The 25,481-nt window shown below is 45.6% G+C and overlaps 1 protein-coding gene across 14 annotated transcripts in view; it reads left to right on the top strand.

Moving 5' to 3' along the window:
* Positions 1–25,481, top strand: part of FAM217A (family with sequence similarity 217 member A) — a 166,451-nt gene that overhangs the window by 60,110 nt on the left and 80,860 nt on the right. For 8 of the 14 annotated variants that reach the window (XM_033934797.1, XM_033934811.1, XM_033934801.1 and 5 more), the window contains 2 exons: positions 3,123–3,164; positions 8,659–8,730. In XM_033934797.1, coding sequence (XP_033790688.1) covers positions 3,123–3,164; positions 8,659–8,730 — 114 coding nt within the window. The remainder of the gene's footprint in view (positions 1–3,122; positions 3,165–8,658; positions 8,731–25,481) is intronic. The other 6 variants (XM_033934798.1, XM_033934803.1, XM_033934808.1 and 3 more) reach the window with 1 other exon arrangement.

The raw sequence follows: 25,481 nt of genomic DNA on the forward strand, positions 1-25,481 counted from the left end.
TTTGAGTTATTCCTTTGTAGAGCACGTTACAGTGGTCAAGTTTTGAGATTACCAATGAGAGTATTAGAATGTTTAGTGATGATTAATCTAAGATGGAGCGGATCATTCATAAGCTATTGAAACATTTCTGTATTGTTGCACTGATTTGTTGGTGATAGGTAGGTTTATTGTCAAATATGATTCCAAGTAATTTCATGGAGCACCTGAGTGAAACCCAAATAGTATCAACAGTCCATGCCACTGATCCCAGGGCAAAGAGTGTCTTCTCCCACATCTCTCTCAATAGCAGAATATGAACTTTTCCTCTAGGAATTTTCCAAACCTTTTTTAAAACCCAGATAAGCTAACTGCTGTTACCACATCCTCTGACAATGAGCTCCAGAGCTAAACTATTTGTTGTATGAAAATATATTTCCTCATACTTGTTTTAAAAATACATCTATGTAACTTCATTGAGTATCCCCGAGTTTTTGTACTCCTTGAAAGATTAACAAAGCGATTCACTTGTACCTGTCAGTGATGTAGCTAGATCTGCATTTTAGGGTGATATCTATGGACCTGATTCTGTATAGGACACCAAGTTTCAGCTGCTGCCTAAGTGGCTTTTGAGAATCGCACATGGGCGTCTTATATAGAATTGCATCCATCCTGATGGACAGACGCCTAACCCCTTATAACCACCCTGATTCTCTAACTGGCGTCCATGTCACAGGCACCAGTTAGAGAATTGTGCTGTCGCTGAGCTAATCGTGGCAAGGGAATCTCCCTGCCGCAATCAGTTTAGTAGCAACAGTAGGGAACCCGTCCCCCCACAAAATCAGCTGGCAGGAGGGATGCCCACTCCCTCCTGCCGAAACCCCCGAAGCCTTCCCCAACTGTCCACAGCAGGAGGAGTGCTCCTCCCAACACAGTCCAAAGCACTCCCTTCTGCCACTGGCCCCATCATCCCCCGAACCCCACTAAACACTCCCGACTCCACCCTTGACACTTCCCAACACCCCAACATCCCCCTGACACTCTCTGCCACTCCCCAACTTCACCCTGACACCCCCAAGATCCCCCGGCATGCCCCCATATCTTTATCTGATGGCTAGCAAGAGGGATGCCCACTCCTTCCTGCTGGCAGGCCTTCCACTGCAAAATGGTGGGCCTTCCCCTTCTCGGTGGATTCTGGAATGCACCAGGAAGGGGCCGAAGTCCCTGATTGATGCCTAAGACCCCTCCCAGTGCATCCTGGGATGCACTGGGAATAGCCTAAGACACCGAGATGCATAAGAGTCAGAGGGGTCATTGGCATGAATGTTAAAATCACTAAGGATGAGGGAAGGTGATTCCCATTTACTTGCATCATGCTTTTTATCTCAGATGATCATAATTTCTTCATTCTCTATATTTCTGTTTAGATTATGATCTCAGTGTTTTTTTTCAAGCACAACAATATTATAATGTGCATAGCTTCCAATAAAGGAGATCAGCTGCTTAATATTTCTTTAATTATGTAGGCTTATAAAATTACCTGGTGGAGAGGACCAGTGAAGCTTTAAATAAAGTAAATTGCAATTTGGTGCTAATTTAAAATTCCAAAGCTGGGTACAGTACAGAATAAGATTCAAGCTATTATGCTCACTAAAGAATGAGGCATTGTCTTTTGCTGTTGAATATATTAATAATGCTATCATAGTACCATGAATCACACAGGTCTCTCTCAAATGATAAAAGTGACAGATTATGAAGGCGGTGAGTAAGCATTGAAGCTATTGATGCTGTTTTGATCCTGGGGTTTATTTTTGCTCAGCTCATTGCTCAGTGGAGGCATTCCCAGTTGCTGGTCTCTCTAGCGGTTTTTATCATACTCATTACTGTTTCAAGTATTATTTATACATTAGCCATTGGTTACTGTAAATATGGACCCCTGAAGAAGGCAAACACATTTGCCAAAACATGGACCTTGTAGGGTCATCCATTGAAGGTCACCACACCATTACAACGTCTGTCACTGGATATACTACAATTGGACTTACAACTCAACATCATTAGCTATCTGGCACCATTTTGGGACCAGCTTTTGACCAGTTTGACACAATACTTTGGACTCTTTCATATTTTAGACCCAGTGTCTTCCTTTACTGTCAATTTTAGCTATTTACTAGATTGATATAATTTCATTACTGTGTGCATAGTTTAAAGATTTGTTATTATTTTAATAAACCTGGGACTTGCTGGTTCAGCTACTTCACTATTCCAGTTTCTTGGTATACTGGGTCTTATTCATTTTTACCCTTTGGTCTGTGGAATTCTGAGGGTTTTGGTTTGTTTTTTTGGTGGCCCGTCAAATACGCGCAAGACGAATTTGCACTATCAAATACGCGCCATCAAATGAGCGCAGGCCAGCTGCGCACACACAACTTCCTCACTCATCGGCGGTCTGCTGGCAACTGACAGCTTCTGTAGGCGGGGAAAAATTCAAGCATGTGCATTAGGGTCGCCTACATATGTGCACCAAACCACGTCTCCCTAGCTTTATTGCGCAAGAAAAATTAAGGTCTGGTACTTTTTGAACCGCCCTTATATATGTCAACCAAAATTGCTTTTGTGGCGCATGCACATGAAGACATATGCACATGCCCAAAATGCATGCATGCTTATATGTGAACCATAATTGCTTATCTTGCGCATGTGCATGACCCCAAAATGCAGTCATATGTGTAGACGGCGCGTATTATGTACACACATGATGTGTGCACATAATCTAAGCTAAATTCCCATTGCCATCTATTTCATATGTGCATTTCCATTGCCATGCGTTACATACTCGCATTTCCTACATATGTATAAAAGCGCGTGCTTCTATCTCGGCAGAACTTTGTCTGTTGCAGGTATTGGTCTTGGTGAGTTGTATCTCGCTGGAACTTTGTCTGTTGCAGGTATTGTTGATGGTGAGGACGATAGAAATTCTACATTTCCAGGTATATTCATATAATAATATCCTTAATTTTATGTTTTAAAGTGCTCTACTGTGCCAGCTATGGCTTCTGTTGAGGGAGGGGCTTTCTGGTTTAAAGTTCTCAGACACTTGTCATCAGTATCCTATAAAGACAAATAGGTACCATTGTCTGTTGCAGGTATTGTTGATGGTGAAGACGATAGAAATTCTACATTTCCAGGTATATTCATATCATAATATCCTTAATTTAGCTACATCATTATATAGAATGGGGCTTAATGTTTTAAAGTTCTGTACTGTGCTAGCTATGGCTTCTGCTGAGAGAGGGGCAAATGTCCTGCGCGCAAATGCCCTGCACTCAATTGTCCTTTGTGCAAATGCCCTGCACTCAATTGTCCTGCGCGCAAATGTCCCGTGTGCAATTTTCGCTGTGTATTTGACTGCGTGTGTTTGTTTTGCACGTAATTGACGGTATACTATTTTTTTTCAGTAGAAAAGACTCTTTCCACAGAGCAAGTTGTCATTGGCAGTGATAAGTACTATTTAAAAAGTAATTGACATTTGGGAAAATATCAACATTGCAGTTTTCTAGTACATTGATTAATGATGGATAATTTGTACCTTCTACTATGTTGTGTTTTAGATGCTGAACACTGATAATTCTGCTTCTGTAGTGATGCACGGGGGCTGTAGACTCTCTCTTTGGCCAAAGGCCTCAGATGTTAGCATACAGGCAACAGAAGCAGTCATTATTTCATGGGCATCATCTTGAAAATGATTATTCAGTTCAATTATCTGGCAGTCAATCTCATTCCAATCTCATGTCTCAAATCTTCATTGCTTTGCACTCAAGAGGGTTTACTCAAAACGCTAATGAATGACCAATCTTTGTAGGTAGCTTTGTTTTTTGAGAGGAAGAAACATCCCACTTTTCAATATCATACTTCGCAATGAGCTTCTCTGCTAACTTAAGAACTTTATCAAAGTCTGATGTGTTCTTTCTAAACTGAACAAAAGGCCTTTGTATTTTAGTCTGTTTAATATCAGAATAATCTTGTTTTAAAATCTCAGAAGTTTGGAAAAGAAGATCTGAAAGAGTAGCCTACCTGGTGGCTGTGTGCTATGGTGAAGCGAGTCCCTGTTTTTTCAACTTGGGGAAGAAGCTTCTGGAGAGTTCCAGCATGAAGAATACCTGGCTGCAAGTGAGCCACCCTGGCATCATTGGGGTCCTTGCTAGGCTTAAGAGATTGGCGCCTTGTGGAACTTCACAGAGTGGAACCTACCTGGTGGCATTGTGCTGCAGAGAGACTAGTCCCTGTTTTTTCAACTTGGGAGAAGAAGGAGCCTCTGGAAAGTACTGGTGTGAAGAACATCTGGAAACGAGTGAACCATCCTGGGCAGTATCATCAGAGTCCTTGCTTGGTTAAGAGATCAGCGCCTTGCGGTATTCGGCCACAACCCATGGCTGAAGGGGTATGCTCAAAGGGTTATGCCTGCCCCTTGGCGCACCAAGGATCTCTCAGGTTTCCATTGGTAATTTTTCTTCAGTTAGAGAAACGAAAGGGAACTGTTAAGCTTAAGTACTAACACCTACAGTAGCAGGCTTGATGGATAAACATCGGTTTAGTTGGGAACGATTACTACTATTAATTATTTCTAGAACGCTACAAGACGTATGCAGCACTGTATAGAGTCATGAAGGAGACTGTCCCTGCTCAAAAGAGCTTACAATCTAAACAAACAAGACAGACAAACAGGATGCCAGGGTAGGGGATATAGTTAGGGGATTTGTTAATCTGCTGGCTAGCGTAGTGAGCAGTGGGAAGTAGGGTTATGGATTGAAGGCTGTATCAAAAAGGTGGGCTTTCAGTCTGCTTTTAAAGGGGCGTGATGGATGAACTCAGGTAGTTTATTCCAGGTATACAGAACAGCTAGATAAAAGGACTGAAGTCTGGAATTGGCAGTGGAGGAGATGGGAACAGATAAAAGCAGCTTATCTGAGAAACTGAGTTATCGGAGGGGAATATGAGGAGAGATACTGAGAGGCTGCGGCATGAACATACTTACATGTTAGTAATAGTTTGAACTGTATATGGAGGCGAATAAGGAGCCAGTAAAGTGATTTGAGGAGAGGGGTAAGGTGAGTATAGGAATGCTGGCAGTAGATAAGTCGTGCATCTGAGTTTTGCACTGATTGCAGGGGAAGAGGCAGTTCAGCAGAAGATGTAAATTGCAGTAGTCTTAGATATGAGGTTAGGAGAATGTGGACAAAGGTCCCAGGTGGTGTGCTCAGCGAGGAAGAGGCAAATTTTGATGACGATATAGAAATAGAAGTGATAGGCTTTAACAGTCTGTTGGATATGCATATAAAATGAGAGGTCAGAGTTGAAGACAACTCCAAGGTTGCAAGCAGAGGAGACTGGTATGATAATAGCATTATTTACAGAGATGGAGAATGGAGGGAGAGGAGCGGAGGGTTTAAGAGGAAAGAGGAGCAGCTCTGTCTTGTTCATGTTTAGTTTCAGATGACAGCAGGACATCCAGGCAGCATTGTCGGTCAAACAGGCTGAGACTTTTTCTTGGACTTAGGTAAAATTTCGAGTGAGAGTCATCAGCATATAGATGACACTGGAAGCCATGGGAGGAGATCAGTGCACTGAAGGAAGAGGAGAAAAGAAAAGGTCCTTGTGGGATAGCAGCAGAGGAGGACCCACCAACAGCACATATAGTAAAGATGCAATGGGAGAAGTAGGAGGACGGATTTGTGGAATCCAAGTGAAGACAGCATATTGAGGAGAAAGCAGTAATTAACAGTATCAAAGGCAGCAGATGGGTCAAGAAGGATGAGGATCGAGTAAAGGCCCTTAGATCTGGCCAAGAATAGATCACTGCAGACTTTGGTGAGGGCAGTCTCTGTGGAGTATAGAGGGCAAAAGCGTGATTGTAGGAAATCAAAAGTCTCTCAAGATGAAAGAAAGTTAAGGCAGCAACAGAGGATAGCATGCTCAAGTAGCTTGGATAGAAACTGAAGAAAAGAGACAGGGAGACAGTTAGCTGGGCATGTGTGGTCTAGTGAGGGTTTTTTGAGAAGCAGCTTAACCACTGCATGTTTGAACGTTATGGATATGGCAGATGGGAGGGATAACAGTATGTGAAATGGGATCAAGTAGAGGGGTGGGAACAGGTCTGAGAGGCTTGGCTGAGGACAGAAGTTGTGTGGTTTTTTTCCTCTGTGATATCAGAGAAGGAAGAAAAGTTAGCAGTAGTTGAAGGAGGGTTGAGAGGGTGGGACCAGGCAAGGGGAGGATGTGTAGGTGCTTCCTGAATTATTTGGCGAAGAAGGGATGGTGTGAGCTTGAATGTCAGGAGAGTAGATGGTGGAAAGGGGTGAAGGATGTGAATGCAGCAAATTCAAAGGCTATCTTGTGAACCTTGTCATGGAAATATTCAGTCATCATCTGGGGAAAGAGAGATGAAGGGGTCGGAGGGAAGCGCTTTGGAGAGGAAGTTCAGCATGGCAGAGATGGAGGGTGTTGGAAGAAATGGAGTTAGTTTGGATGTAGTCTCCTTCTGTATCCCATGTGATACAGATCTTAGTTCCCTCACATGGTATACAGAGGAAGGAGCCTAAGGCCCTGATTGACCTTAGGCTCCTCCCCATGCATTACGTGGTGCACCAGGGAGGGGAAGGCCCATCATTTTCGATGGGCAGGCCTCTGAGCTGGAAGGACTGTGCTTCCCTCCAGCTCCCAACATCTACAAAAGGTACAGTTTAGGAAAGAATCCAGTGGCAGGGAGGGAGTGAGCAACCCTTCTGCCAATTTTGTCATTTTCGACAGGCAGGCCTCAGAGCTGGAGGGACTGTGCTTCACTCCAGCTCCCAAAATCTACCAAATGTATGGGGGGAGAGGGAGTGTTCAGGGGAGCATCCGGTGGCAGGAGGGAGTGGGCATTCCTCCTGCCATTTTCGCTGCTGCGAGGGGAGAAGAGGGTTGGTTGGTTCTCGGTGCCAGGATGTTGGGGAGGGCTTTTATTGTTTGTTTTTTTTGTTATGAGGCAGATATTGTGTGTGTGTAACACACGCACATCTGTCCATTAAAAAAAGAAAAGATAAAAATGTTTGTCTCTCAGCTGCTCAGGATTCCCTTTGCCGGCTTTGCATATGTGTGAGGGTCACCCTCACACCGATCAGTCGGACGAGAGAGACAGAGATTATGACAAACCTCTGTGCGAATCATTTGCATGCAATCTTTCTTCCACTATCGACCTGTGAATCGGCCATTAGCGATTATGTTTAGTGCATCCAGGCCTTAATCTTCAGTCAGATAGTTTTTCTTTTCAGTTCTCTGCTAGTGCCATAGTACAAATTTTTTTTTCCTTTTCTGTGCTTTGTTCCCAGTTTCATGCTACAACATTAGTCTACTAAACAGGAACCATCCTTTCTTTCTGTATCAATTTTTAGTTTTTCTCTCTTATTTTTTGTCTTCTCAAGAGGAAACCAATGGCTTTCTGGGATTTTTGCTTCTGGCACTTCTATATGTGCCATTTTTTTCTACTTTTCTCCTTCAGTCCTTCTGGGTCTTCCTCATCAAACTTTGACTCACCTGCCATTCTGAGGTCATCTCTTCTTGTTAGAGCCTCCCTACATGTTACTATTCCTACCTTCATACCCTTTCTTCTCTCAGAAGACGGTTTGTATGCTTCTTATTATTCTCATTTCTTTTTCTTCCCTTGCTCTGCCTGCTCAAACAGGACTATATATATTTATATATGCATGCCTTTTGCGCATAGACCTTCCTATTTGTGTTTTATTTAGAGGCCAACCCTCCATCTCAATTCATAAGCTTGGGAGTCCCACATGTGAGAATATGCTGCCTGCTTGTCCTGGGATAAAGCACAGTTACTTCTGTTAACAGGTGTTTTCTGGGGACAGCAGGTAGATATTCTTACATCCCACCCACCCACCTCCCCTAGTTGACTTCTTCACTTGGGCATAGAACTGATGACTTTACGAACCAGTGTTGGGCAGGAAGACACTTGCGGGCAGTCTTAAAGCTTCTAAAGCTTAAAGTGACAGTACACTTTTACCACCTACATGTGAGAATATCTGCCTGCTGTCACCGGATCACAACTGTTACAGTAAGTAACTGTGCTTTATGGAAGCAATACTAGGTTTCATCTTTTTGTATCCAGACTTGTAATTAGTGTCCCCTTTATCTATGCTCTTTCAGCTGCTTTTTGTCCGATTCAGGGTCCAACATTACTGTTTAAGCTGGACAGGCCACTCCATGTGCTTAGCTTCCAATAGATTTTTCAACTTTAAGGAAGGAGAACAGTTTTCTTCCACAATAGCATACGATTTTATTCAATAAGCTTCCTCCTAACACCTCATTTGGATGGCAAGTCATTGTAAATTTCTCTGGTCAAAAGATTTTTGTAGGGCTTTCACTCAGTCTTTGGGATCAGGATTAAGCTAAATACTGCTCCTGTAATCATACGACATATTGGTCAGCCACAGAGTGGCATTGAATATAGGTTGAGATCTGCATCCCTCTTCTGCTTGCAGCAGGCTATCATGGTATGTTCCCAGAAGAACAGTGATTGTACAATAGCTTCTTGGAAAGCCAGATAGGAATATGAGGAGGTTGGACATAGAAGAATAGAAAATGGTCTATGAATAAAATATAACTAAAACACGTTTTGTTGTTCTGCAGGACAATTACAGAGTTACAGTGAAACAAACTGAAGACCTTAACTTGATGGAAAACATGGTTAGAAAGATGCAGGTGGGATTCTGTGACCTTTCATTTGATTTCTCAACAGTTTTTTTTTCTTCACAATATAATTGATTCTATGTTTATTACTCACTTTTTTCTAAATCTGAGCTTGGGACAAATTGCATCCAGGTCCAAATGGGTGTAGTCTAAATTGTACTTGAAGGAATAAAAGATACAGTGACTTGCCTGAAGATCACAATTAATGTCTGTGAGACGTGGGACTTTCTTTTATTTTATATTTGGGGAGGAGGGAAACTTACTCCCCCTTTTACAAAAGCGCATAAGAGGTTTTTAGCACTGGCCGGTGCGCTGAATGCTCTGCGCTGCTGTGGTGCTTATAGGAACTCTATGTATGTTGGAGCGGCGCAGAGTATTCAACGCACCTGCCAGCACTAAAAACTTGTTTCCTTAAGCTTTACTTACCCTTATAAGCAGAAACTTCATCAATGCCACCTGCTCCTTTGAACCTGCTAGGTCAATATACAGTATTATCATGCTTATTTTCATTAAAATCTTCAGACATCACATTGATGCATATAAAATATGACTGTAGTGTGGTCTTCACAAGAGTGACCTCAAGAGAAGGAACTGGGCAGGAGCATGACTATAACACTTTATTGGAAGAGAAACAAAAACATTTTCATAGATAAAAGGAGTGAATGCCCAAGAAGAAATAGGCCATCTGATTCTTTGAGAAATTTCTGATATATTGATGCTTTTAAAATTCCACTAGAAACATGGAAACATGACGTCAGATAAAGGCCAAATGGCCCATCTAATCTGCCCATCCACAGTAACCTTGCTCCTGAAATATTTCCCAAATGTGCCTAAGGCAAATATCAGAATGTAATAATTTTCTTGAAATAATCCCAGCAATTGTGGTGCCTTGAGAAAAGATTTTGAGGGTAGTGATCAGTGTTGCTGCATCCTCTATTGATAAAACTAGATCCTAGTGTTTGCACATCAATCATGTTTTCCAGTGTAATAGGTGAGACATTCTAGAAGACCATAGGGTTATTTCCCTTTACTCGCATGGGTTGCAGAAGAGAATTTCAATTTTTTCACTCCTCCTCTAGAGTACATCACAGGCTACTTTAGCTCCTCCCATCAGTCTTTTTCTTCTGCGTGTGGTTGCAGTGTATCAGTTCTGCTTTTTCCAATTTATTATTTTTTATTTGACGTAATTTCATTCCCTTTTCCTTTATGCAGATGGTGGTTTCAGGAAGTGTGTTTTGCCTGTTTTTCAGCCTATGAGTTCCAAACATCAGGATTGGCTTATGGGGAAAACTAGGCATGCGCAGAATGCTTCTGCGTTCTCTGGATGGCACTAACGAGTTTCATCTTTCAGGCCCTCTGTTTGTGCTGACTCGTTTGTTGAAGAGTGGTGTTCCCGCTTCTAAGGCCACGATCTCCAGGTGGATCCGTAGAGCCATTTCATACACCTACATTCTTGTTTCTGTTCGGGCGCATTTTACCAGGAGTGTGGCTTCTTTGTGGTCCGAAGCTAGATCTTTTCCTCCTGAGGAGTTTTCCAGGGCGGCGACGTGGTTTTCTCTTCCCACGTTTGCCACCTTCTATAGAGTGGATGATGCTGCCTGTCAGAGCTCAGCTTTCGGTTTCTTGGTCTTGAAGGCCGGCACAGCAAGCCCACCTGACTAGTTGGGGGACTGCTTTCGTACGTCCCTATGGTCTAGAATGTCTCACCTTTGCCCTGGAAAAGAAGATTATGTACTTTCCCTGTAAGCTCTTTTCTAGTAGATAGGTGAGACGTTCTAGATACCCGCCCAGTCCTTGCTGTGCCTGCTTGCAGATTTCAGAGTTCAGGTCAGATGTCTGTCTCCCTATGCTTCTCCTATCTGTTTTGTGGAGACTGGTCAGCCCTTTGAAGCTAGGGAGAGTTTTGTGACTATGTTCTCCATGTTATGGGAGCAATTCCTGAGCTTCTTTGAAGCCTATGTTGACGGTTAATAGTGCTGTTTATTTGTTTTAAGCAGAACACTTGTTTAACCTGTTGTTGCAGGTGCCTCTACTTCATAGATGGTAGTGCCTCTCTAAGCTTGGGTACAGACTGATGGGAGGAGCTAAGCTGGCCTGTGATGTACCCTAGAGGTGGAATGAAAAACTAAAAATTGTCTTCTGCAACCCAAGCAAGTAAAGGGAAATAACCCTATGGTCTAGAGCAGTGTTTTTCAACCTTTTTACACCTATGGACCGGCAGAAATAAAAGATTTATTCTGTGGACCGGCATCGGTCCGTGGACCAGTGGTTGAAAAACACGGGGCTAAGTCGTGGGCCAGACCCGCCCATCTCTACCCAATCTCCACCCCAGATCCCGCCCCCATAATAGTACTAATTTCACCTTGCATGTCCCGTGCCTCATCTGGAAGCCTTCCCTCTGACATTGCAACGTCAGAGAGAAGGCTTCCAGTTCAGGCGCAGGATGCCCGTAGGAGCCACTGCCCGTGGCTTTGTGCACTGAATCAGTTAGGAAGAGGGAGCTGGCTCGAAGATAACGCCGCATCGATTGCACCGTGGACCAGCGGTTGAAGAACACCTGATGCACATGCTGGCCCTGTGTTTTGGGCCTGATGCACATGCTGGCCCTGTGGACCGGCAGGAAATTTCTGTGGACCGGCACTGGTCTATGGACCCGTGCTTGAAGAATACTGGTCTAGAGCAGTGTTTTTCAACTGCTGTTCCGCGGCACACTAGTGTGCCGCGAGATGTTGCCTGGTGTGCCGCAGGGCCGCCATCAGGGCAGTACTACCAGTCCTGCATTCAGGGGCCCAGAGCTGACAGGCCCCTGAATGCAGGCAGGGGCGCCAGTAGCTCGCCAAGGCAAAGTGAGTTGATCACCCAGGACTCACTTTGTCTTGGCGATCTAATCTATCGAGCCGATAAGTCTTCTTCTCCCCGACGTCAATTCTGCAGTCGGAGAGGAAGTTCAGGCCAGCCAATCGCTGCCTGGCTGGGCGGAACTTCCTCTCCGATTGCAGAATTGACGTCAGGGAGAGCATGCGTCGGCGTCAGCTTTGGGGCCTGTTATCCATTGGTGGGTCCTGTTCCCCGATGGCAGTGGCTTGGGGAACGGCAGGGAGAAAGAAAGAAAGGGGGCAGGCAGGGAAACAGAAGGAAAGAAGAGAAACAGAAAAAAAGAAAGAAAGGTCAGGGAGAGAGGAAGAAAAAGTTGGGGGAGGGAATGAGGTGTGGAGGAGAGAAAGCATACAGGCTGATAGAAGGGAAGAAAGATTGGATGCACAGTCAGAAGAAGAAAGTGCAACCAGAAATCACCAGACAAGGTAGGAAAAATGATTTTATTTTAAATTTAGCAAAGTGGAGGCAGTATTACCACAGTTTTCAAAGGAATTTAAGAACATAAGCAATGCCTCTGCTGGGTCAGACCCGAGGTCCATCATGCCCAGCAGTCCGCTCACGCGGCGGCCCAACAGGTCCAGGATCTGTGCAGAAATCCTCTATTTATACCCTTCTATCCTCTTTTCCAGCAGGAAACTGTCCAATCCTTTCTTAAATCCCAGTACCGTACTCTGCCCTATTACATTCTCTGGAAGCGCATTCCAGGTGTCCACCACACGTTGGGTAAAGAAGAACTTCCTAGCATTTGTTTTGAATCTGTCCCCTTTCAACTTTTCCAGATGCCCTCTTGTTCATTTATTTTTTGAAAGTGTGAAGAATCTGTCCCTCTCTACTCTCTCTATGCCCTTCATGATCTTATAAGTCTCTATCATATCCCCTCTAAGTCTCCTCTTCTCCAGGGAAAAGAGACCCAGTTTCTCCAATCTCTCAGCATATGGAAGGTTTTCCATCCCTTTTATCAGACGTGTCGCTCTCCTCTGAACCCTTTCGAGTATCGCCATATCCTTCTTAAGGTACGGCGACCAATATTGGACGCAGTATTCCAGATGCGGGCGCACCATCGCCCGATACAACGGCAGGATAACTTCTTTCGTCCTGGTTGTGATACCCTTCTTGATTATACCTAGCATTCTATTTACTTTCTTAGCGGCCGCTGCGTACTGTGCCGTCGGCTTCATTGTCATGTCCACCATTACCCCTAAGTCCCTTTCCTGGGTACTCTCATTCAATAACATCCCTCCCATCGTATAGTTGTACCTCAGGTTTCTGCTTCCCACATGCAGTACTTTACATTTCTCAACGTTGAACTTCATCTGCCATCTCGTCGCCCATTCCCCTAGTTTATTCAGGTCCCTTTGCAATTCTTTGCAGTCCTCTTTAGTCCGAGCTCCACTGAATAGTTTGGTGTCGTCTGCAAATTTTATTATCTCACACGTCGTCCCTATTTCTAGATCATTTATGAATATATTAAATAGTAGTGGCCCGAGCACCGAGCCCTGCGGAACACCACTTGTGACCCTCTTCCAGTCCGAGTAATGGCCCTTCACCCCTACCCTCTGTTTCCTACCCGCCAACCAATTTCTGATCCATCTATGCACATCTCCGTCCACCCCATGGTTCTTCAGTTTCCGGAGTAGACGCTCGTGAGGCACCTTGTCAAAGGCTTTTTGGAAATCTAGGTATACGATGTCTATGGGGTCTCCTTTGTCCGTCCGTTTGTTGATTCCTTCGAAGAAGTGCAATAAGTTAGTTAAGCACGATCTCCCCCTGCAGAAACCATGTTGGCTTGGTATCAGAAGTTCGTTTCTTTCCAAATGTTCATCGATGTTTTCCTTTATCAGCGCTTCTGCCATTTTCCCCGGAACCGAGGTCAGACTCACAGGTCTGTAGTTTCCCGGGTCACCTCTTGATCCCTTTTTGAAGATGGGCGTGACGTTGGCTATCTTTCAATCCTCTGGTATCACACCTGTTTTCAGGGATAGGTTGCAAACTTGCTGCAGTAGTTCCGCTATCTCCTCCTTTAATTCCTTCAGAACCCTTGGATGGATTCCGTCTGGACCCGGGGATTTGTCAGTTTTTAGTTTTTCTATCTGCCTGCGCACATCTTCAAGGCTCACTTCCATGGATGTTAATTTTTCTGCTTGATTTCCATTGAAGAATTGCTCAGGTTCCGGTAAGTTGGTTGTGTCTTCGTTCGTAAATACAGACGAAAAGAACATGTTAAGTCTTTTTGCGACTTCTTTCTCCTCCTTCACTACCCCCTTCCTGCCTCCATCATCCAGCGGTCCCACCTCCTCCCTAGCTGGCTGTTTCCCTTTAACATATCTGAAGAATGGTTTGAAATTTCGTGCCTCCCTGGCTAGCCTCTCTTCATACTCTCTTTTGGCTTTTCGAACCACTCGGTGACATTCTTTTTGATACTTCCTGTGCTCCTTCCAGTTCCCCTCAGTTTTGTCCTTTTTCCATTTCCTGAATGAATTTTTCTTATTGCCTATCGCTTCCTTCACTATTTTAGTCAGCCATACCGGGTCTTTTGTTCGACTCTTTTTGCTCCCCTTTCTGAATCTGGGTATGTACAAATTTTGCGCCTCGCTCACCGTGTCCCTGAAAAAAAGCCAGGCATGTTCTACCGTTTGCCATTTTTTGGAAGTGTTCCTAAGTTTCTTCCTTACCATTTCCCTCATTGCTTCATAGTTTCCTTTCCTGAAGTTGAAAGTTGTTGCTATGGTTCTCTTTTCTTTCGGTATTCCTACTTCAACTTTGAACTTGATCATATTATGATCGCTGTTTCCCAACGGTCCCACTACTTCCACTTCCTTTGCAGGACCCATTAACCCATTTAGGATTAGATCCAGAGTGGCATTTCCTCTCGTCGGTTCTCTAACAAGCTGCTCCATGAAGCAATCTTGTGTAGCCTCCAGAAATTCTGTCTCTCTAGCGCATCTGGAGCTTCCAAGTTTCCAGTCTATCCCGGGGTAGTTGAAGTCTCCCATAATAACTGTGTAACCACTTTTGCATTCTCGCTTCATCTCGGTTTCCATTTCTCTGTCGATATCTCCGGTTTGCCCGGGTGGACGATAGTATAGGCCCATCTTTATTTCATGTCCTTTCCTATCCGGTATTTTAACCCATAGCGATTCCAGCTTGTTGGTCATCTCCACTGTGTCCATTCTTGTCGATTGTATGCTTTCTTTTATGTATAGGGCTATTCCACCTCCTTTCTGTCCTGACCTGTCCTGGCGATAGAGCTTGTACCCCGGCAGTGCTGTATCCCATTTGCTTTCCTCATTCCACCATGTTTCAGAGATTCCAATGATGTATATGTCCTCTGCATTGGCCAAAGCCTCTAGTTCCCCCATTTTGTTGCTTAGGCTCCTTGCATTAGTATATATGCAATTTAGGTCCTGGCATTTTGTTGTCTTCACTACCTTTCCCTGTGCTTCGATCCTTGGTGTCTTCTCTTTTGCTGCACTCTTTCTAACCTCCTCTTCTGGGTTAGTCGACTCCTGTAATTTGTCCCTTGCTTCTTCCCAGCCTTTTTTCCCCTTAGTATCTTCATGGGATACCTTCTTCCGAATCGTCGACGCTAGGTCGACTGTCAGCTTTCCCCTTCCTTTTAGTTTAAAGCCTGTTCTATTCCTCTCATGACGTTGCTTGCTAGAAGTCTTGTTCCCGCTGCGCTCAGGTGCAGTCCATCTCTCCTGTAGAGCTTGTTCTTGCCCCAGAACGTTGTCCAGTTCCTCACAAAGTGGAAACCTTCTTCCTCACACCATTTCCTCATCCACGCATTTATTGATTGTAGTTCCTCCTGCCTTTTCACATCTGCCCTCGGTACCGGTAGGATCTCTGAGAATGCTATCTTCTGGGTCCTCATCTTCAGCTTCCTTCCCAGAATCTTGAACTGTTCTATCAGCGTGCCTCTTCTGTAGTCTCTCCTGCTGACATCATTCGTCCCGATGCGGTCTCTTCCGTCTCTGCTCCATCCAGGATCATCCCAATTTTGTCCACGATGTCCTTGGTTCTCGCTCCTGGGAGGCAGGTCACCAGTCGATCCTCTCTCCCTCCTGCTATGTGGCTGTCCACATGCCTCAGGATCGAGTCTCCCACTAGGATCGCTGACTTTCCCTTCTTCAGTTTTCGCTTCGGTCTCAGGTCAATGTCCTCGGTGTGCTTCTCTCTCTCTTCTGGGCATCGACTAGCCAATTTCTCCCCCTCTTGAGGTATTCCTCCGTGGCTGTCTTCTTTGAGGTCATCTGCTTCTTGCTCCCCCTTCCATATTGGTGTAACTTCATCCTTCATCTGGAGTTCATTCTCTGCCACCCTCCTCCTGTATGCTTCCTCAATGAATTCCTCGAGCTCCCTGACTTCCTTCTCAATGTGTCTCTCACTCCTGAAGTCTTCAAATGCCTTGATAGGGTCCTCTGTGGTGTAAAGTCCTTCTAGCTCCAGTATCTTGTCCTCAAGTTATTTGCCCAAATAACTTAATAGTTAACTGGGTAAATTCCCAGAGATGAAAACTTCCCTTCACTTACTATGCACAGTTCTGAATTTATATCTGCTGTCTATATTTTACAATATGGTCACCTTTTACTAAACCGCAATAGTGGTTTTTAGCGCAGGGAGCCTATGAGCGTCAAGAGCAGTGCTGGGCATTCAGCGCAGCTCCCTACGCTAAAAACTGCTATTGCGGTTTAATAAAAAGGATGGAGGGTATATTTGTCTATTTTTGTATGCTATAAAAACCAAATACAGAGAGAGACTGAGAGCTGTTGACGAAGAGCTACGTGTGTGTCTTTCTTCGATTCCAGCCAGAATATCAGCTTTGTGTTCAGCCAAACAGGCCCAGGTTTCGCACTGAATAAAGTATTTTATAATTTTTCACTATTCTGTTTACTTAATATTTCATAATAAAGTAATTATAAAATACTTTCTTTGTGTTTATTTGATTCCTATTCAAGAGAATTACTTTATATATAGTCAATATAGGCACAGAGTTAAATTTTTTAACATTTTCTAATGGTGGTGTGCCTCGTGATTTTTTTCATGAAACAAGTGTGCCTTTGCCCAGAAAAGGTTGAAAAACACTGGTCTAGAGAATGTCTCACCTATCTACTGGAAAAGAGCTTACCATAATCTCCTTTTGTGCTTGACTGCTTGAATTTCATTTCATTCGGGATTTAATTTTTTAATTTTCAGTTTTATTTTAGCATACATTATTTGCAGATAATTTCTAATAAAAGTGAAGGGGGAAATTCTGTATAGGACGCTGGTCTCAGCAGCCGCTTAAGCAGCTGTTGAGAATCACACACCAGCATCCTATACAGAATCACATCTATCCTAACTACTCCGATTCTCTAACTGTGCCCATATCACAGGTGCCAGTTAGAGAATCGCGGCTAGTCCCTTGCCATCAGCTGATCACAACAAGAGAACCTCCCTGCCACGATCATCGGCAGCTGCAGGAATCTCCCCCCATCCCGACACCATCCACGTCAAAAGGGATGCCCACTCCCTCCTGGTTCCAGCCCCATCGATCCCACGAACCCTCGGCACTCCCCAACATCCAACCAACACTCCCTCACATCCCAACATCCCCCCCCCTGACACCTCCCGAACTCCCCCACCCCATACCTTTAGGAGATGGCCAGCAAGAGGTATGCCTTTCCCCTCCTGCCGGCAGTCTCGCCTCTTCCAAAATAACAGGCCTTCTCCTTCCCAATGCATTATGGGATGCACCAGGGAGGGGCCTAAGGCTCTGATTTGCCTAGATAGTTTATAGTTTATTTGTTTGCCTTTCCCAAAGCAGGTCACAACAAATGCATACATAATCAGGCATGACAACACATACAACAAACAATTACAAACAATAAAAGGTTAATTAAGCGACCAGCACTCCTTCATACAATATGGAATACAAAATTCAAATTCCTTACTTCATTTTACAGAAAAGGTGTTTATCCCAGGACAAGCAGGCAGCATATTTTTGACTGATGGGTGACGGCACCGACGGAGCCCCGGTACGGACAATTTTAGAGTGATTGCACTCTAAGAACTTGGAAAGTTCTAGCAGGCCGCACCACGCACGCGTGAGTGCCTTCCCGCCCGACAGAGGCGCGCGGTCCCCAGTTTCATAGTTTCCGCGGAGCTAAGAAGACGCGTCTCTTTCAACGGCTGTTGAAAGATTTTTTTGTAATCGCCTTCCCGCTCGCATAAACCCTTCTGGAAATAAAGTTTCCTTTATTTCTTTTCTTTTCTTTAGTTTATTTTTTAAAAAAAACAACTTTGTTTTTTTCTTCATTCTTTTCGGTTCGCCCCGGCGGGGCCTGTTGCCATCATCGAGGCCTCGGCCTTCGATTTGGCAGAAGCCGTTTTCACTTTCATGCCCCCTCAACCCGGGTTTAAAAAGTGCCAGCGGTGCGCTCGACCAATTTCACTGACAGACCCGCACAACTGGTGTCTGCAGTGTCTTGGTCCTGACCATCGAGCGTCCACCTGTACCCGCTGTGCGACTTTAAAGAAGAGAACTCTAAAAAACCGCCAGATCCAACAGCGGTTGTTATTTGGCGCCGAGATGTCTGATTCCGCAGCACCGGCACCGACATCGGCCCCATCTCAGTCGGCACCTACTTCGTCGACACCGCACGATACCGCGCCGGCGTCGCATCCCGCAGGTAAGCCGGCTAAGAAGCCTTCCCCGTTGGAGCGGCCTCCGGTCTCAATAGCAGCGAGTCCAGTCCTGCCAACCTCGAGGCGCCAACAGAAGCGCTCTGCTCCTATTGAGGTGAGCCCCTCGACATCGGGTTCCTCATCCTCAGAACGTAGAGCGGCACCACAGGTACCGCAGAAGAAAAAGGCGGTACCGGTGCCTTCGCTGGACAAGCGGATTGCTGCTGTCCTGCAAGTGCAACTTAAGGAGCAGTTGCAACAACTCCTTCCCGCACTTTTGACACCGAGCCTTCCAGTCTCGGTCCGGTCTGAGCCACCGGTACCGACAGTGGAGCGCCCTCTTTTATCGGCATCGGTTCACACTGCTTCCTCGACTTCGATGCCAATCTTAGCACCGGAACCGAGAGCTCAACACCAGGCGGTGCAGACTTTGGTGCCGACGCAGCATGTCACATCTCCTGGTACCGTGTCTATGAGGTCGGGTAAGTCGGTGCGCAAAACCCGACACCTGGAACTCTCCACTCCGGAGTCTCGAGACCGTGGCTCTCAGATTCGGGACCCTGATTTGTGGGGTGACTCTGAAGACCCTTTTTTGTCTGAGGGTGAGTGTTCCTCTGATGAAGAGGATCAACTTGTTACTGATCCCTCTTCTAAACAGGATTCCACATCCTTTACCTCTTTCTTAAGAGATGTGTGAATCTCTTTCTATTCCCTTGGAGGCTGAGTCTAAGAAATCCAAGGCATTCCTTGATGCTCTGGACTTTGACCAGCCTCCAAGGGAATTTCTCAAACTTCCTCTCCATTACATCTTACGAGAGACTTTTTATAAAAATTTAGAGACTCCCCTGACTGTACCAGGAGCTCCTCGTAAATTGGACTCCTTATACAAGGTTGTCCCTATTCCTGGTTTTGACAAACCTCAGCTCCCGCATGAGTCTCTTTTGGTAGAATCCACACTTAAGAAATCAGCGGGAGCTAGTGTGTATGCCTCAGTCCCTCCTGGCAGAGAAGGAAAAGCCATGGACAAATTTGGCAAACGTTTATATCAAAATGCCATGTTAGCCAATAGGTCAGGGAACTACGCTTTTCATTTTTCATTTTATTTAAAGCACCTCATTCAAAACATGGCTGCTTTTGAAAAGTACCTCCCTGACCGCAAGAAATCTGCTTTTCATGCCTGTTCTTCCTCTCTTCTCCAGTTACGCAAATTCCTAGTTCGGTCAATTTATGACACTTTTGAATTGACTTCTAGGGCCACGGCTATGTCTGTTGCCATGCGTCGGTTGGCATGGCTCAGAGTTTCAGAGCTCGATGTAAATCATCAGGACCGCCTAGCAAATGCTCCCTGCTTGGGAGATGAGCTCTTCGGAGAGTCCATGGATTCCACTACACAAAAGCTGTCTGCCCATGAGACTCGGTTGGATACTCTCCTGAAGACTAAGAAAAAGACTCCTCCTGCTCAGCCTTTTCGCCAACAATCTGCCTACCAGCGCCGCTATGCTGCCCGTCCCTTGCCACCGGCTACTCAACAGCCTAGACGTCAGCGCCAGCAACAGCGACAACCACCTAGGCCAGCCCAGCAGCAACAGGTGAAGCCTCCTCCACAACAAAAGTCTACCCAACCCTTTTGACGTGGTTCTCCAGGGCATAGCCAGTATTCCACCATCTGCCCATCTCCCTCGACCCATAGGAGGACGTCTTTCTTGTTACATCAGCCGTTGGGAGAACATCACATCGGATCAGTGGGTCCTTAACATCATCCGCCATGGCTACTCTCTCAACTTTCAGACACGTCCTGCACAAAGTCTGCCAAGAGAGTCTGCTTTGAACACCTCTCAGTCTTCTCTCCTTCTTCAGGAGGTTCAATCCCTCCTCCTCCTGAACGCCATAGAGGAAGTGAGTCTTACATATAGGCCTGTGAGTCTTACGTCTGTCCCTGGCAAGATGATTGAAGCACTGATCAAGGATAGCATAGTCCGGCACTTGGACGCACACGACTTAATGAAACCCAGTCAACATGGATTCAGGAAAGGGAAATCATATTTGACGAATTTACTCCAATTTTTTGAGACCATGAACGAGCAAATTGATTGTGGGAAGCCGGTGGACATAATATACTTGGACTTCCAGAAAGCGTTCGACAAAGTTCCACACGAAAGACTTCTCAGGAAACTACAAAGCCATGGCATAGAGGGAGATATACAAAGATGGATAGGCAAATGGCTGGAAAACCGAAAGCAGAGAGTGGGCATAAATGGGAAGTTCTCCGACTGGGAGAAAGTGACTAGTAGTGTACCCCAGGGCTCGGTACTTGGGCCGATCCTTTTTAATATTTATATCAATGACCTGGAGGAAGGAACATCCAGTGAGATCATCAAGTTTGCAGACGATACAAAACTATGCCGGGCAATCAGATCGCAGGAGGATAGAGAGGAACTCCAGAGCGACTTGTGTCGGTTAGAAACATGGGCGGAGAAATGGCAGATGAAGTTCAATGTGGAGAAATGCAAGGTAATGCATTTAGGCAATAAGAATAAGGAATACGAGTATACAATGTCAGGTGCAACTCTGGGGAAGAGTGAACAAGAAAAGGACCTGGGTGTACTGATAGATAGGACCCTGAAGCCGTCGGCACAATGCGCGGCAGCGGCAAAGAAGGCAAATAGAATGTTGGGCATGATAAAGAAAGGAATCTCGAGTAGATCGGAGAAAGTTATAATGCCGCTTTATAGGGCATTGGTCAGACCACACTTGGAATACTGCGTCCAACATTGGTCTCCCTACCTAAAGAAGGATATAAAACTGCTGGAGAGGGTGCAGAGACGAGCAACAAAACTGGTGAAGGGTATGGAGAAACTGGAATACGAGGATAGACTTATAACACTAGGATTGTTCTCCCTTGAGAAAAGGAGACTGCGTGGGGATATGATCGAGACCTTCAAAATACTGAAAGGAATCGATAAAATAGAGCAGAGAAGATTATTTACATTGTCCAATTTGACACGGACTAGAGGACATGTAATGAAGCTAAGGGGGGACAGGTTCAGGACTAATGTCAGGAAGTTCTGCTTCACTCAGAGAGTGGTTGACACCTGGAATGCCCTCCCAGAGGAGATTATTGCGGAATCGACCGTCCTAGGCTTCAAGAGCAAACTAGATGCATATCTCCTTAAGAGAGGCATATAAAGATATGGTGGACTATAAATTACGCCAGGTGTACACCTGGCAGGGCCTCCGCGTGTGCGGATCGCCGGACTTGATGGACCGAAGGTCTGATCCGGAGATGGCAGTTCTTATGTTCTTAAGTTCCTCTAGATCAGAAGGGGCAGGGATTCTACTCCCGTTATTTTCTGGTCCCCAAAAAAACAGGAGATCTCAGACCCATTCTAGATCTTCGCGATCTCAACAAATGCTTGGTCAAAGAAAAATTCAGAATGCTTTCTCTGGCCACTCTTTACCCTCTTCTCTATCAGGGCGACTGGCTATGCTCCCTCGATCTCAAAGAGGCATACACTCACATTCCGGTCAATCTGGCCTCCAGACAGTACCTCTGCTTCATGATCAATCATTGTCATTACCAATACAAGGTGCTGCCCTTCGGTCTTGCCTCCTCTCCAAGAGTGTTCACCAAATGTCTGATTGTGGTGGCTGCCTTTCTACGCTCTCACCACCTTCAAGTCTTTCCTTATCTGGACGATTGGTTGATCAAGGCCAATTCATCTCAAACAGTGCTCCTGGCCACCAACCAAACCATCCTGTTTCTACAACTTCTGGGGTTCGAGATCAATCTACCCAAATCTCATCTCATCCCCACTCAGAAACTTCAATTCATTGGAGTGGTGCTGGACACAGTCCTCATGAGAGCATTCCTGCCGTCCAACCGTCTTCAAACTCTTCAATCTCTATGTCAGCAGGTGCTTCCACAAAGTTCCATCGCTGCCAAGCAAATGATGATACTCTTGGGTCACATGGCCTCCACAGTTCATGTCACACCCCTCGCACGTCTTCACCTGCGCACTCCTCAATGGACCCTAGCTACCTAGTGGTCCCAAGCGACGGATCCTTGCTCACGACACATATCTGTGACATCATCTCTTCGTCAGTCTCTACAATGGTGGTTGATATCCTCAAATCTCTCCAGAGGTCTTCTGTTTCATCTACCTCCTCATCAACTTATCATCACCACCGACGCCTCCCCTTATGCCTGGGGAGCTCATTTGAACGAATTCCAAACTCAAGGACTTTGGACAGCCCAGGAAATGAAACATCACATCAATTTCCTGGAACTCAGAGCGATGTTTTATGCCCTCAAGGCCTTCCAACATCTTCTCTTTCCTCAGGTCCTCCTGGTGTGCACAGACAATCAAGTTGCGATGTACTACATCAACAAGCAGGGTGGGACAGGCTCTCGCCTCTTGTGCCAGGAAGCCCAGAAGATTTGGGCTTGGGCCACAGATCACCAACTATTCCTGAAAGCTATCTACATTCAGGGAGAACAGAATTCCTTAGCGGACAAGCTCAGCAGAATTCTCCAGCCTCATGAGTGGACACTCGATCCTTTGACTCTACAGTCCATCTTCGCTCAGTGGGGCACTCCTCAGATAGACCTCTTTGCAGCTCCTCACAATCACCAGCTGCCCCTCTTCTGCTCCAGACTCTACTCTCCTCACCGTCTGACAGCGGATGCATTTCTCCTCGATTGGTCCAATCTGTTCCTGTACGCCTTCCCTTCTCTGCCTCTCATGTTAAGAACCTTGTTCAAGCTCAAGAGGGAATGAGCCACCATGATTCTGATTGCTCCACGGTGGCCCAGGCAACATTGGTTCTCCCTTCTACTTCAACTCAGTTCCAGGGAGCCTTTTCTTCTTCCACTGTTTCCTTCTCTGCTTACGCAACATCAGGAGACCCTTCTGCATCCCAACCTACAGTCTCTGCACCTGACAGCTTGGTATCTCTCGGGCTGACTTCAAATGATGCTTTGTTATCTCAGCCCGTTCGTTCTATTCTGGATGCCTCCAGGAAACCTGCAACTCTGCAATGTTATCATCAGAAGTGGACCAGATTTTCTTCCTGGTGTCTTCTTCATCATCATAATCCTACGTCCCTTGCAGTGGAGACTTTGTTGGATTACCTTCTTTCTTTGTCTGACTCTGGTCTCAAGTCTACTTCCATCAGAGTCCACCTCAGTGCTATTGCTGCTTTTCATGAGCCAGTTCATGGGAAACTCCTTTCAGCTCATCCCTTGGTTTCCAGATTCATGCGGGGTCTTTTCAATGTGAAACCACCTCTTAAGGCTCCTCCTGTAGTCTGGGATCTCAATGTGGTTCTCTCCGCCTTAATGAAGCCTCCGTTTGAACCTCTGGCTACAGCTCCTTTCAAGTTCCTCACTTGGAAAGTGGTCTTCCTTATTGCTCTCACCTCTGCCAGGAGGGTCAGTGAGCTACATGCACTAGTTGCGGATCCACCTTTTACTGTCTTTCATCATGACAAGGTGGTTCTGCGTACACATCCAAAGTTTCTCCCTAAGGTTGTCTCGGAATTCCATCTCAACCAATCCATTGTTCTGCCTGTCTTCTTTCCGAAACCTCACTCTCATTCTGGAGAACAGGCTCTGCATACTTTGGACTTTAAGAGGGCTCTAGCTTACTATTTAGAGCGTACTAAGCCCCACAGATCAACTCCCCAACTCTTTCTGTCCTTTGATCCGAATAAATTGGGACGTCCTGTTTCTAAACGTACGTTGTCTAATTGGCTTGCAGCGTGCATTTCATTCTGTTATGCTCAGATCGGACTGACACAGGAAGGTTCTGTCACGGCCCATAGAGTTCGAGCTATGGCAGCATCTGTAGCTTTCCTCCGTTCCACTCCTATTGAGGAAATCTGCAAAGCTGCTACTTGGTCCTCGGTTCATACTTTTACATCTCACTATTGTCTGGATGCATTCTCCAGGTGGGATGGACACTTCGGCCAATCTGTTTTACAAAATTTGTTTTCCTAATGGCCAACCTTCCCTCCATCCCTCTTTTTGTTAGCTTGGAGGTCACCCATCAGTCAAGAATATGCTGCCTGCTTGTCCTGGGATAAAGCACAGTTACTTACCGTAACAGGTGTTATCCAGGGACAGCAGGCAGATATTCTTGCATCCCACCCACCTCCCCGGGTTGGCTTCTTAGCTGGCTTATCCTAACTGGGGACCGCGCGCCTCTGTCGGGCGGGAAGGCACTCGCGCGTGCGCGGTGCGGCCTGCTAGAACTTTCCAAGTTCTTAGAGTGCAATCACTCTAAAATTGTCCGTACCGGGGCTCCGTCGGTGCCGTCACCCATCAGTCAAGAATATCTGCCTGCTGTCCCTGGATAACACCTGTTATGGTAAGTAACTGTGCTTTTTCAAATGCCTAAAGCCCCTCCCTAAGACTCCGATAGGCCAGATACCTAAGGCCTCTCCCATGGGAGGTGCCTTAGGCATCTGGGCCAATCAGAGCCATAGGCCCCTCCCTGTTGCATCAGAGGAATGCACTGGGAAAGGGAAGGCCTGTATTTTCGAAGAGATGGGCCTGCCAGCAGGAGGGAGTTTGCATCCCTTTTGCCAGCCATCTCCTAATGGTACGGGGAGGGGGGTCAGGAGGTGTCAGGAGAGATGTTGGGGTGATGGAGAATTTCGGGCGGGTGTTGGGGAATGTCAGGGGTTCGGGGGATCGACGGAGCTGGCGGCAGGAGGGAATAAGCACACCTGTTGCAGACAGTGTCAGTGGGTTTGGTGGTTAGAGAAAAAAGAGGGTAATGGGATGGTTATAAGAACTATCATAATCTCATTATTCAAAAAAATCAATAATTGCCCAAAACAATTTCTGGTTTTATAACTTCATCTGATCATCCAAAAGGATTTTTATTCTACTATATTTTGATTTTTCTATAAAGATCTCTTTAAACACCAAATATTATTAAGGGAGATGAGCATATCATAAGATTTAGGGACTCAGATCATAGGACCTCCTGTAATTAAAGAAGGCAACAATTAACTTATAGTGGAACCAGCCACAATCAGCACTGAATCCAATATATAGACTGGATATATATGGATATATATTGGCTGGCTCTACTATAACAGGGGTGTCAAAGTCCCTCCTTGAGGGCCACAATCCAGTCGGATTTTCAGGATTTCCCCAATGAATATGCATGAAATCTATTTGCATGTACTGCTTTCATTGTATGCTAATAGAT

Source organism: Geotrypetes seraphini, chromosome 2 (assembly GCF_902459505.1).
Source record: "Geotrypetes seraphini chromosome 2, aGeoSer1.1, whole genome shotgun sequence".
Classification (NCBI taxonomy): domain Eukaryota; kingdom Metazoa; phylum Chordata; class Amphibia; order Gymnophiona; family Dermophiidae; genus Geotrypetes; species Geotrypetes seraphini.